This window comes from Schistocerca nitens, chromosome 11, assembly GCF_023898315.1.
Source record: "Schistocerca nitens isolate TAMUIC-IGC-003100 chromosome 11, iqSchNite1.1, whole genome shotgun sequence".
Classification (NCBI taxonomy): domain Eukaryota; kingdom Metazoa; phylum Arthropoda; class Insecta; order Orthoptera; family Acrididae; genus Schistocerca; species Schistocerca nitens.
Genome location: NC_064624.1, coordinates 39,479,045 through 39,493,707, shown reverse-complemented (window position 1 = coordinate 39,493,707; position 14,663 = coordinate 39,479,045). Strand labels below are relative to the sequence as shown.

Below are 14,663 nucleotides of genomic sequence, written 5' to 3'. Positions count from 1 at the left end.
CGGTGTGTGGCGGAGGGTGCTTCTAGCACCACCAAGTGATAGTCTCATTAGTGGACTTGTCGCATCGTCTAGGTGTTCTGCAAACAAAACACAGTCTTTGGCTCGTCTTCCCTACAGAATTTTCTATTTGATAGTTCCTATTTAAGTTGGCCCTAATCGTAACCTCTTGGCATTTAGCTGAAATGGCACCCTTTGGATTTGTGTGACTCATCGAGTAAAACAAATTCAAAGGATTCCTTCTAGTTCTCCTGTGGATGACGTAACACTTTTCATTATTTAGAATCAACCGCCACTTTACGTACCGCATCGATACTTTCTCAAAAATCATTTTGCAGTGGGTTTTGGTCTTCTGATGACTTTACTAGGTCGTAAAAGACTGCATCATCGGCAAGCAATGGCTGTTCAGATTGCCTCCTAAATCGTTTTTATAGATTAGGAACAGCAGGACGCCTACAACACTTCCTTGCGTAAGGCCAGATATCGCTTTTGTTTTACTCGACGACATTTGTGAGTTGCTACTAGGCAAACAGGAGTACCGCTGTGATCCGGATGGAAGAAGCCACACTTCCTGTGGTTTGGCCGTCCTGCGGCAGACTTCCGCTGCGCTTGTCCTCATATCGAGCCCGCGCTCCCTGCTGGCGCGCACTGCTTCTGTCTGCTCGCCAGTGTCGACAGCAGACAATGCAGCCGGCGGTGGTCGTAGCCTCCCTCGCGGCTCTGTTGGCATCAGACGGGACGGTGCTGGACTGCGTCTGCACCCACCTCCGCAACATCACTGTCTCTGGCAGCATCTGGGGAGCGAGTGCCGGAGAACGCTACATCTGGTTGCACTACTGTGAATATCCCGGTAAGTGCTTTCTCGTGCAGCACAGATTGGCAAGACGTTATGTACAGTGCAGTTTTCACACACCGACAGGCGGCTTGGCTTACACATGCTGTTATCAAAGATTATACGTTTTCTCCTTGTCAGTTTATTAGGAGCAAACTGCATTTCGTTCTCAACATTTTCGTTCAATGAACTTTGTAGCATCCTATTGCGAGTGAGAAGATACGAATATGCACAACACGATACACCAGACCAGAGCAGACTGCAGACTAGCAACAACTTACTGCTACAGCTACACAGTTCCTACTGCAGTCAACACTGCTCTCTGGTCTGAGATTCTCTTATACCTTGCATATCGCAGGCAGCGCATGAGCAATACATCGAAATTACATCTGCTCGGACGTCTTACAACTTCACAAAATGGACATTGTCGACATTCAAGAAATGTTCGAAACAAACCATTAACTTGGACCATGAAAACCGAATAAATGGCTCGTCTCAATGATCAAAAACGTTAGCACCATCAAGATCAAAAGCGAGCTGCTTGGGAGTTACAAACCGTGTAAAACGTTCAGCGAGGTGTCCACTCTTAAGGAATGCATATAGAAATCACATTGGTGTAACAGGGTGACGGGAACTGATGGAATGTGATGGCGTGCAATCGAATGCGAAACAGCCTGTCGTGGAGCTAATCGTAAAACTGGCTGTCCTTTAAGGAGTTGCTGCAGATAGTGCGGTAATATGTTTAATACGCACAGAAAAGAGAAACATCTGGAGGCTGAATTCATTTGGTGGTTCCAAGTGGTATGAAATGCAATGTCTGACACTTTCAAATGGTTCAAATGGCTCTGACCACTATGGGACTTAACTTGTGAGGTCATCAGTCCCCTAGAATTTAGAACTACTTAAACCTAACTAACCTAAGTACATCACACACATCCATGCCCAAGGCAGGATTCGAGCCTTCGACCGTAGCGGTCGCGCAGCTCCAGATCGTAGCGCCTAGAACCGCTCGGACACTCCAGCCGACTCTGACACTTTCCAGAAGCGATAGTTTGTTCTTTAGAAGTATGTTTCTTATACGCAGACTAGGAATCAAACAAAACCAACTTATTCAGACGAGCTATTGGCCAAAAGCAGTGTTCATACCATAGCTATAGTTCTCTCACACCCGTTCTTCACCTCTTGCTTGCTGTGATATAAATATTCCCTACTGCCCTTGCCAAAATCACACACACGAGAAAGAATCAAAGGGCGCAGAGCAATAAATAGCGTTCCAGCCAATTTACCATCCGGTTAATCAGTCGGCATAACTGTATACCAATGCGTCAAGGAACTGATATCAGATGATCTTGATAGATCTCTCTTGGTACCTCAAATTCCCAGGGTCCCTTTCACGTACGTTTCCTCTTCAAATGCCGATTGGCTGCAGTTGAAAACAAATTCCTAACTGAACAATGGGATAAGTTTGTGTACCTCCTCTACAAATTTTTGGGCCGACTACGTAGTTTGCTGTGCATCGTCAAGTTGACGCTTTGTTTGAAATTTTAATATCTCACGTCTTCCACTTCTGTAACACTGTTTGACGTTATGGAAGCACCCACTGCTTCTCTTGAAATGAATATAATGTACTTCGCGCGCAATTTGATGTAGACAACGTAGTGGGTCAATAGCTTGTACATCCCGCAAATTGTATCGAGCATCCTTGAAATGTGCAAACACCAGTTTTTGTGATAAGTGCGCTTTGTCCTGCATTAAATGTCCGTAGTTTTTCTTACGCACTAACGGTCATTTCTGCAGACTTGTTCAAAATGTTCGTAATTGTTGTTTTGTTATGCTGTGTGCCACTTTCCATGTACGTAATTATGTTTAGCACCCACTGCTTGGACAACGGTTGTCCTTCACTACATTTCACTGGAGACGGTAATTGCTGCTCCCTCTCTGACAACAACGATGATCTCCACCACACCTGTTTCAGTACCACTTTCTACTGCCGTGCACGTACCGCCATCACTGCACTCCTCTCGTGCATTGTTCGCACGGCACCAAGCATTCCACTGACTCATCTTGCAGAAAGGCTAATCTTTCATCTGCGACTTCTTTCTCTCTCAGCGAAATTTCTTGGGTTCCTTTCTGACGAAATCTCAACTTCGGCTACTGTTATTGCAGACATAATGGAATGCTGGCTTTGTTTATCGTTGCCATCGCTCTGCTCTGTATCACCACCAGTAGCACTGTGGCACTGTCGTGAGTTACTCGTCGACCAAGCAGTCCAACTGCGCCACATAGCTTCGTGCTGTCCACACAGCATTTGATACCTCCAGTCGCGCCCCCTGTTGGCATTTGCAGCCAGTGTTGGGTTAGCGTGGTAGGCAATGTGTGGGGCGTCCAGTGCCGTTAGATCTGACATGCCATTACATGTCCAGCTTGTATCTTTACCCTTAGCAAACAGAAAACATGGAAAACAAAATGGGTTATTGGTAAGAGTGAAGCAGGAAATCGAAATGTTCCTTTTACATACATTTACATTAAAAGAGCTTCAGGATGCCTTACCTCGGCTTGTTCGCGCTTGCCTTAATTCGACCTGAGGCAGTGGCCTCTGTATTTCATAGTTCCCTTCGAAGCTTTAAGGTGTGTCATCTAGAGAAATGTATTAACGAAATTTCATTACTCTACAGTAATTTTGTGTGTGTGTGTGTGTGTGTGTGTGTGTGTGTGTGAGTGTGTGTGTGTTGCGATTTTTTTCCGCCAGTGTATTACTGGCGAGCTTTCCCATCGCTCCTCTCTGCTCGAGGAAAGCCCATAAACTTAGTCGCGGAGGTTCAGAGGACAAAGTGAACCTTAACAGTCCTCAAGTAATGCTTTCAGACATACGCTTGGTATCTGAACAACTTAAAAGTTAATCAAACGATAAAAACTGAAGATGCAGATAAAACGATCTCATACGGAGGCAGAATCGAAGGGCGATTATTTAGTTACATACATTTGTAATTTGCACAACCAGCTATTTTCCGGGGCTTATAGGGTTTCCGGGCCTGTAGAGGTTCCAGGCTGTGGCTGGAGAACGGCCGGAGAACGCGGGTGGCCCTCCGGCGCGAGCCCCCCAGTGCGGGGGTGCGGGCCGTGGGGAGCCGCCCTGCCTGCTGCCGGCCACGCAGGCCGGGGGGTGCGTGGAGGGGGCGCGCCAGCCGGCCGTAGCTCGCTCAGTGATATTAGGAGCAGTTTCTTTTCGTTACAGAGTTTGTCAGGGAAAGTTCCTCGGTCACTAGCCGTAACTGTGGTATTATTCCAGTACGGGAAGCTTCAAGTATCGCTACACAGTTGACGGGGACAGGCATCCGCGAGAATATACGAGAAACACATTGCAGGTTACGGAGCGCGGCACTGGAGTCAGTGGTTCCTCAGACACGACGAGGCTGAGGTCTCCGTGTTGGGTCAGGAGCGTGAACTTTCCCCTGTACGAGTTAATTACGTTTTTGGTATCAGGTGTGTATTACTCGAACGTTCACAGTGGTTAATTACAACAGACGTGCGGTAATGGCATCCCGATTCTTCGCTTAATAGTAGTAGCTCTCCGCAGTCCCATCAGAAGCGACTATGTTTACAGGCCGCTAGCCACATCGACTCCGAGGGACGTCATCAGAATTACCAGTCTCACTGGGCAGGTACGAAACTTTTAGAATGCTTTCTGGCGAGGTGACATCATCTGGGCTCCCTCACCGAAGCCGATCTGTCGGGTGTAGCAGCGCGTGCTAAATCCTTACAGAGACATTATGCTGTCTTCTTTCCCTTTGCTTCATTTTGCAGTCTAACTAACTGCGGGTTTTTTCACGCATTTGCTCAAAAAAAAAAACTTTTGTCGCCCTCGTCCTTCATTGTTTCATCCTTCCTCAGGGAATGAGCAGGCAGAATATCTTTTGTGCGTCCAGAGACTTTCCCGTAAACTTTCTGGCACATGAAAACTGATCAGCACTTTTTAGTGCAGAGCCAGTCTCTGACACTCAGTGCCTTCATTGCTGCTTCACTTGTGGCAAGGAACGGTTTGTCAACCGCACTAGCACATCGGACGACAATTTCAGTTCGATTATTTCTAAAATGATCTCAATTTTTGATGAGTACTTCGCTATTACATTTGTTTCCTCTCTGCTCCGTAATCGCTGAACGTTCCCACACAAGCTAAAAGGAACAGAAGTGCATGTACTGCCTCGGACGTGTACAGAGCAATGAATCGCAACGCTTCTGCTACTTACCTAATGAGATACCCTGGGTAAACACGGCCACAACTAAGGGTAAAATACTGCTCAGAGCCGTATCACAGCGATTAGAGCAAAAAAAGAGTGGTACGCCGATTACATCAATGAGAATTCCTGCTTTGTGGATGCAGTTGTTGTAACTCTGACGCAATGCTTGGCAGGTAGACTGTGACGAGACAGGCTAAGTGTGTGGCGCTCCAGGAGATGACAGCACAGAATGCCTTGAGTCACGGCCCAGCCTGGACTGGAGCTCTGGAGTCAACTGGAGAGGCTCCCGCCGGCTGCTGCTGCAGCGAGGGGCGACGCCTGGAGTGGCCTGGAGCCTGCAGTCCAGCTGCCTCTCGGCCAGCCTGGAGTCTCCTGTCCAGCGCCGCACTGCCAGCTCCGACACCAACGTAAAACTGTCCCTGCCCTGGCTGCTGCTTTCATCTATTAGTTTCCCCTATTTGGGGAAGTGTGAGGGAGAGTTTGTAGCCTTTAGGCTTTTACTCCCCTGTGTACGTGTGTGTGTGATTTTTCTCTAGTTTTTTGGTGTCTGTGATATGTGATGATTGGTGTGAATGTGTCTGGTACTTGCCTGAGGTAGGCGAGATGATTGGTGTTATGTGGGGAGGATCAGGATTGTTGTTGTTGTGGTCTTCAGTCCTGAGACTGGTTTTATGCAGCTCTCCATGCTACTCTATCCTGTGCAAGCTTCTTCATCTCTCAATACGTACTGCAGCCTACATGCTTCTGAATCTGTTTAGTGTACTCATCTCTTGGTCTCCCTCTACGATTTTTACCCTCCACGCTGCCCTCCAATACTAAATTGGTGATCCCTTGATGCCTCAGAACATGTCCTACCAACCGATCCCTTCTGCTGGTAAAGTTGTGCCACAAACTTCTCTTCTCCCCAATCCTATTCAATACTTCCTCATTAGTTATGTGATCTACCCATCTAATCTTCAGCATTCTTCTGTAGCACCACATTTCGAAAGCTTCTATTCTCTTCTTGTCCAAACTATTTATCGTCCATGTTTCACTTCCATACATGGCTCCACTCCATACAAATACTTTCAGAAACGACTTCCCGACACTTAAATCTAGGGATTGGTTATTGGGATTTTCTCTTCGACTTAATCGTCGAAGATCGTCATGGGGCGCTTGTGTTTATCGCGGGACATGTCATACCGACCTAGGGAGTGGATGAGTGCGTTTCCGGATCTGGAAGATCCCTCATAGAAGGCCCTTGCCAGATCCTGGAAACGCTCTCTCAGGAGTGGAATTTCAGCTGCGGCGTGCAGGTCGTCTGTGGGGAATCCAAGAGGCAGATGCAGTGCCCTTCTGAGGGCGCGGTTCTGCAGCCTCTGGAGTTTGTCCAGGTGCTGCTTTGCCGCGTATCCCCAGACAGGGCACGCATATTCCATCGCTGGCCGGATCAGGGCCTGGTATACATTTACTGCTACTGGGCAGGGAAGGGAGCTGGTTGTGTTCAGGATAGGGTATAGCATGGACATTCTGGCGCAGACCTTCCTGTGGACCTCGTTTATGTGGCCTCTGGCGTTCTCCGAAGATTTAGGAGCACAGGTCCATATGTATTATTCCCAATCTCGCCAATCAAATCATTTAACGATAAGTGTATTTTTGACTTGAATAATACTGTCTGCGCGTAGCTAGTAACATCCCACGTTCCCATTGTAGCCGTGCAGAGCAGCATGGCTGACGTGTGGCCTCGAATTATTTTCTGGAAAGGATATCGAAAATGTTGCAAGCGAACTGTCTCAAAGACTCAGAAATGTAACAGCTGCGACCCATGTAACCAATTACGTGTTGTATACCAAGTGGCTCCCCGTGAGATGGGCGAGAATGAGAACGAAGAATGCAACGTGCCACCCTCCACTCTGCTCGGGTCCTCGATGCACGGATCGTCCATTGTGATGCTGTGATCAGAACGAAGGCTCGTCTGGAATGACGGCACAGTGTTGAGTGTCCAGTGTTGTGGTGTCGACGGAGCTCTGCCCGCTTCCTCGTCAAGGGGAGCCGCAGCAGTGGCCGCCGTGCTGACCGTCAGCTGACTTGCTGGCCATTTGGTTGCAAAAGTGTGCAGTACACCTCGCGCCATGTCGAGTACCGTTGGCCGCTGCTTTATTACTGTTTCACTTTCAGTGGCTGTTAGTACTGGTGTGGATAGCAGTAGTCGATGGAAGCTCGTGTGAGGAGTCAGCGTGCTGACCTCGAGGTGAGTGAGCCGTGTTTTGCAGAATGGTTCCCGGTGGCCGTAGCGTGCGGGCCCCCAGAGCATCATCCGTCCGCCGCAGACTCACCTGTGGAGCGCCTGTCGGCCCGCATCTGGGACTACGGACTGCCGCCGCCGCCGCCCGCAGGTGGGTGGCGGCAGGGAGGGGGAGGGCGGTGCGCCGGCGCCCTGGCCGAGCTCCGCCGCCTCGCGTGGGAGGAAGCCTGGCAGCTCGTCGAGGAGCTCGACTGCCGGATCGCCGGCGACTGCATCGACTCCTGCTCTGTGCCGAGGTACGTACGCCACTCGACGCCATATCTGCTAACCGTACAACTAATCCTGTTTCCCTGCCCCTAAATTTATTCTCAGTGCTATCACCTACATTTCATATTTTCCGAGGCTAACCCTCTGGCAATAAGTGCTCATTAGTGAGACTCAAGGAGGCAGCTCGCTAATACCTTTTGCCTCCGCCTCTTCTGTTGACACTTTCCACCGATTAGTCAATGTGCCTTGAGTCAAATGTCTCTCTTCGTTCGCCGTCTCCGCATATCGTTACAGGAGACAGTAAATGCTCTGATGATGACAGTCAGACATGGAAAGCGGTAATTACTAATAAAACACTTTGCGGTCGTGACTGATCGCCTTACTAATATTGAATTTATATTCCTATTTCCCAACCATATTATCAAAAATCAATAAAAGTAGTGTCACGAGACGACAACAGCTATAGCTTCATCTCGTTGTTAGTTGTGAATAAGTTCAAAAATGAACAATAAACACTAACAGTGGCTAAATTAATTATTTTTTAGAAAGAAGTAATTATAGATTGGCGACTCCATGGCGTGTTGTGTGCACCACGACCAAATAGTGGATAGAATAGGAAAGAAAATCAGCATTGGCCGTATTTTGTTGTTTTATTGTCAGCATAATCGATTTTCGGTCATTTAATGACAATCCTCAGTGCTAGAAGCTAAAAATTTCCACATAACGATCAGAGACTATAAAACCGAAAATCACAACTACATCTGCGTATGAACATAACAGTTGGTAGGAACATACCTGTAATATACAATTAAAATTGGTAGGCACTGGTATCAAGTTATAACCACAAGCTTAGAGCAATCATATAAACCGAGGCCGCTGTTTACATGCATCTGTACAGCAGACCTCGGTTTGACAGGGCTTGGAACGCCCTCTACGTGACATGTGTCACGTGAAGAATTAATATTGCTGGTTTTGGAAGATATTAACACAAAATACTTCTTGTGCATTTGTGACTCATGAAGTAATTCAAATTTAAAATGTACGTAAAAAACATAGCAGACGAAGGTGGCAAGAAACTTCTAAAATACACTGGTGTATTATTTTTTTTAAAAAAAAACCAACTTAGAAAACATAAGACAGATCGATAATAAGTTGTCAGAGTGCAGGACAAGTAAAAGATAAAGAAAAGGAAAGAGATTAATACATGAATAACATGAAATGAGGTATAACACAGTTTTTTAAAAGACATATTACCCACCATCTGATGTGGGAAGTTAGAACTACAACGTTCGTGATTTACGTAAACCGTTACGTTAAGACTAAGGAGTCAAATATATTTTTAAAAAAACAGTAATAGTACGAAAATGCCATTATGTAATAATTAAACTGCCGTGAAACACAATATTCATTATAAAAAAGTTTTGAAGGTGTAGACAAACAATTTTGCTATCGTGAAACATCCTGGCAGATTAAAACTGTGTGCCGGACTGAGACTCGAAATCGGGACCTTTGCCTTTCGCGGGCAAGTGCTCTAAGAACTGAGCTACCCAAGCACGAGTCACGCCCCGTCCTCACAGCTTTACTTCTGCCAGTACCTCGTCTCCTACCTTCCCAACTGTACAGAAGCTCTCCTACGAACCTTACAGAACTAGCACTCCTGTAAGAAAGGATATTGCAGAGACATGGCTTAGGCACAGCCTGGGGAATGTTTCCAGAATGAGATTCTTTCAGGAGTGATAGTTCTGCAATGTTCGCAGGAGAGCTTCTGTAAAGTTGGGAAGGTAGGAGACGAGGTACTGGCAGAAGTAAAGCTGTGAGGAGTGGGCGTGAGTCGCGCTTGGTTAGCTCAGTTGGTAGAGCACTTGCCCGCGAAAGCCAAAGGTCCCAAGTTCGAGTCTCGGTCTGGAACACAGTTTTAATATGCCAGGAAGTTTCATATCAGCGCACACTCCGCTGCAGAGTGAAAATCTCATTCTGGAATTTTGTTATCATATTTAACCGACATGATGATGTACATCTCGTTTGTCCCTTTGGACAAGCTAACATTATTATAAAAATGGTTATACGCTTCTGCATAAGCACTGGGTCAGAACCCATACATACATGACATCAAACATATACGGTTGCTTAATGTAAAACATAGCACCCACAATTTGGCGTGGGAAGTTAGAAGTACCTATATCGTTCTTGAGTTACGTAAAATTGTACGTTGAAACTGATGTGTGAAATATATAAGAAATAGTAATAGTATGAAAAACGCCACTAAGTAACAATTCAAATGCCATGAAACAATATTCATTACAGGAAAAAAAAAGGTTTTAGGATGCAGATTAACATTTTGTTATATTTAACGATGTGATGATGTACATATCATTTGTCCCATTTGGAAAAGCTAACATTTTTTATAGTACTGGTTGTACGCTTCCACATCAGCATTGGGTCAGAACCCATACATGCATTCACAGGTTGATAAAACAGTAATAAAATTGACAAGCAATCGGTTTTGAATACTAATAAAAATAATTTGATTTTACGTCCCCTTTTAATAACAATTTATACACGACTGTCCTTTAACCTGACACACAATATTTTTGCGCAACGCAATCTGACTTTCAAAAATCCCTACAAAAGAATGGCCCTGACAAACCTTAAACTATACCTTTCACAAATCACTAAATCACTTACCTCACAATAATCTTCGTTACTCCCACTACTGCAATACAGCGAGCGCCACTACTGCCAGCTAAATAAAAGATTCAAACTATGGAAGGCACTAACTACTGATAGGGATAGTTAGCAAATGAAAGATATTAATAGAGAACAAACAATGTATTTACCTTGATATCATCATATATAAATATAGCAGTTCATGACAAATTTCAAAACTCCGCCATCTCTCTCCCCACATCCACCACTGCTGGCGGCTCACCTCCAACTGCGCAACGCTACGCGCTGTTCGCAGCCAGCTGCCTAACACTACAATGGCGAGTATTACAACAATGCAAAGCAGCCACAGACTGCACACAGCACAGCCAGTGATTTTCATACAGAGGTGGCGTTACCAATAAAAAGACCTAAACAGCCTACTTACATAGCCCCCATGCTACACACAAAAAATTTTACAAATTTTTTTTGGGCGCTGGCCAATACATATTTGTTAAAATTTTTTCACAATTACAATAACAAAGAAATCAAATGCACACACTTATTGATACAATGTTGGTCAAAAGCTAAAATTTTCTCACAGTCCATAAAGACAGTCCTGATCATTCATCATAATAGTAATTACAGTTTTTTTTACAAAGTCTCATTAGTAAACGAAATTGCACACAGAAGTAGTGGATTTCCATGCAGTCTTGAAGAAGTCGTGTCCTTCCAACGGAAAGACAGTGCTGACTCTTGACATGCTGACAGGTAATGGGCCACAACAGAGCAAACCCACAAGTCATTCGAAGTGTTGAAGAATATTGGTACGTAGGTCATCACAGAGCAGACCCACTGTAGTCCTGGTAGAGATTACGGCATTGGTGGGCCACCAGAGGCGCAGACCCACTGCAGTCCATGTAGAAATAATGGTACTGGTGAGTCAGCAAAGACGCAGACCCACTGTAGTCCTTCTAGAGATAATGGTACTGGTGGGCCATCAAAGATGCAGACCCACTGTAGTCCTTGTAGAGATGGCCAGCAGCCATCTATTGTGACTGTGCAGGTGCACAATCACCATTGAAGAGTCTTGCGGCTAATATAGCAAGTCCTTAACCACCACTTGTGCACTCACAAAGTTTTTGGAATTGTCCTAAGAACCAACAATGCTGTTATCCAGTCCCTTGCTGAATTATTAACACACGTGCAAACACTATCAGTCCCTACTTCTCACATATTGTCCATATACTATGACCAACAGAAACGTGTGCAGTGAAATGTAACTTACAAGTTACTTAATTTCATGAACTGGTGTCAATTACAATTTTATAACATAAGAATACAATTACAATGGTACAAAATACATCATTAAAGAACATAACAATACAGATAACATTTGTAATACAGGCTTTACAAAAGAATCGAAATAACATATACATCAGTGTTACAGGAATTATGACATAAGTAAACACATAAAAGATCAGAATAATTATTGAAACATCAACTTCACACATGAGCATTAAAACAAAATAGAATAAATAATGTCTAAACATATTTACAAAGTAAATAACATATTATTAATGCCAATTGTATTTGAGGATAACAGTATTCCTCATCATAGTGAATGTAACTTAATATTAGAAGAGAAAAAAGTTCTATGAAACATTACACAGAGACAGGAAGAAAACAAATACACAAGGGTACACAAACACATAGTGGGATAACACAAAAGGAAAGGATAGGGTTAGTTTTCAGTGTAACTTTTGGTACTGCAGTATTTTGCGAACAAAACCTTTTTTGTTCTTGGAGATCTCCCTTCGTTCATCATTATTCCCAAAAAGTCTTATCTGTACCTCTTTTCTGTATTCCAACCATATTTCTTTCAAAATAAATATGGCTCATTGTACAATACTCATTTAGGCCCAAATCGTTTTCATATAACTTTCAAAGCATTCTTTCCCTATTCTCCATAGTTAGGTTCTTATATAGTCTACCCCCTCTTAAGCTAACTTAAATCTACTGAGCTCAGATGCTAAACTAAGGGACGAGGCAATGCAGCAGCAGAAAACAAGTAACACAAACATCAATGACAAAAAATACAAAAGGCGAAGCAAGCAGCATAAATTACAACTAATATAAGGCAATGAGCAGCAAACAAGAAAAATAAATGCGTAGTAAAACTGGCTTAACAGCGTAATACAAAGTCAAATTCAGTAACATTATGCCTGGCAAACAGCAGCAGAAAATTAAATAACTTCTACCTAAACATGACATAGCTAAAGCAGAAAAATTTTACAGTAAAGACAACAATGCAGACAAGGGAAATGTATATTCACATCTTAATATCTATGTAATTAAAGTGGTGCACCACAAGAACTTATTGTAAAAAAAATATTACCATGTACTTGAAAAGAATATTATGTATGCAGTTACTGTTACTAGTCCCTTCTTATTGTTCTTTCCTTTCCAAGTGCTCCTTTTTTTTGAAGAATGTGGATCACAAAATTATTATTTAATACATCTGTTGACAGAAAGTGTTCACATTAGCAATTGCATTTAATTTTATTTTATGAAACCAATGCTGCAAGACAGCTGGAAACCAGATATCAAATGAAATAAGCAACTACGCAAACCAAAGCATAAAAACATCATTCAACAGCTATGTGGCATTTCATAACTTAGTAAAAAAAATCTCTCATCTAGAAAGACAGTAGTCATAGTCAGGGGTGTAGACAAACTATTTCTTGTCATTTCATTAGGCATTTCAGTAAATATCAGAAAGTACGATATGTTTCCAAGTAATTAACGTGTCGTATTTGCGATGCTTTCTACAAAGGAACGTCAATAGCGAGGATAATGGCCTCCCTTTTTTTTTACCTGTGCCGCTGGAAGGCACACGCTAATGGCTTTTTTTTTTTTTTTCGGGCGGCTGTCGCCCATCTGGGTGCCCGCGACGCATTACGTGCAGGTGGTCACTTAACTTTCGTACGGAAATATTTACGACAGCAGTTTCCGCTACAGTGGCAGTCTCATATAAAAAAATTTCACAGTTCGAGAATTTGCGTTGCAAATCTGTAGAAACAAAATCCTATGAATATAACAGTGTCCAAAAAATTTTCGCCGGCATTGTGATACATTCACGCATTTACACACATTTCACAACTCTTAAAGTACGATTCTTGGTTTCCAACAACCTTTTTCACAAATCAGAGTCCCTAAATCACTATTCATTACTCCTTACCTTATTACACATATATATATCGTCGACACAATCAAATTCCTCATACAGCATCAGCTTATTGATCATAAACGTACCTCAACAGCATAAAACATATCGTCGTCGTAAAAATAACATCATAATACCTCAATCAACTCTCAAAATCGTCGTAGCTTTCTGCAATAATTTCAAAACCTAAAAAATTCTCTGCTCATTTAAATAGTGTCATCTACCTCAAACGAACTTTAAAAATCATGATCCCATACCAAATACCTCATTCAAAGCTCTCATAATATCACAATGGTTCCGAAAAAATGTGAACAGTTCACAAAGTACAGACAAAATACAAGTGTGAAGTTATCCAACGGTATAATTACGTAAACATCTGTCACTGATGTAGTAAAAAGGTTTGTCTCTCTCAGTTAAATGATCAGATAGCTGTGTAATTTGTGTGTTAGAGAAATATGGTACCGATGTGTAAAGTTGTATAAGCAAATACCATATTAGCTAGGGTTCCTTGTGGTTGCCACACACATGGTACACAAAGTAAGCGTGTACCCCCCTGAGGATTAATGTAATTATACCCTCAGGTGTTACAGATTACAGCAATGGAATGAAATGTATCACGGAAAACTTTCTTTGTAATTCAAAAATCTTGAAAAATAAATGGTTTAAGTACAAAATTGATCACTCAAATGCGTGTACTGTAGCGCTAAACTGTGCGTCTTGTCGCAACATAATCTCTGTGGAAGTGTCGTAGTTATCGTCCTCCGAAAGCTAAGTTCTGCAGAAGTCAATGTACTTACCTCATGATAAACAAAAGTGAAATGCTTTGCGAATAGATATCTTAGTTATTACGCTTATTGCTGTGATGAAGAAAGTACTGTACTGTAACGTATTGTTGTGCCACGAAAAAAGCTGTCTCATTGTTGCTATACCACAAAAGTTACTACTAAAACATGTTTTTCTTTCCAAAAGAATTCAGAAAACTGTGCAGATATAAAACAGATACAGCGCAAAAGCAACATTGTAAATTGTCACTCATTAGTAGCGTCGTGATAAAATCGTGTAGCTGTCACCTAAACTAACCTCTGTGTCATCTGGTATCTCACAGAAAGTACTTTAACTTCAGAATGTATTTTCAAATAAACCAAAATGTTGCATTAAAATCTCATTAGCAGTACTGGTAAATGTTCTAAATATGTGAGCCTTATAGTCGTTACGTAATCGTGCAACTAACAAGCA

General features: G+C 43.1%; 1 protein-coding gene across 1 annotated transcript in view; it reads left to right on the top strand.

The window, feature by feature from the left end:
- Positions 1-662: 662 nt before the first annotated feature.
- The window catches only part of LOC126212588 (uncharacterized), a 128,845-nt gene continuing 114,844 nt past the window's right edge, over positions 663-14,663 (top strand). Inside the window, exons 1-2 of the mRNA XM_049940018.1 lie at positions 663-847; positions 7,320-7,587. Coding sequence (XP_049795975.1) covers positions 682-847; positions 7,320-7,587 — 434 coding nt within the window. The 5' untranslated portion in view covers positions 663-681. The remainder of the gene's footprint in view (positions 848-7,319; positions 7,588-14,663) is intronic.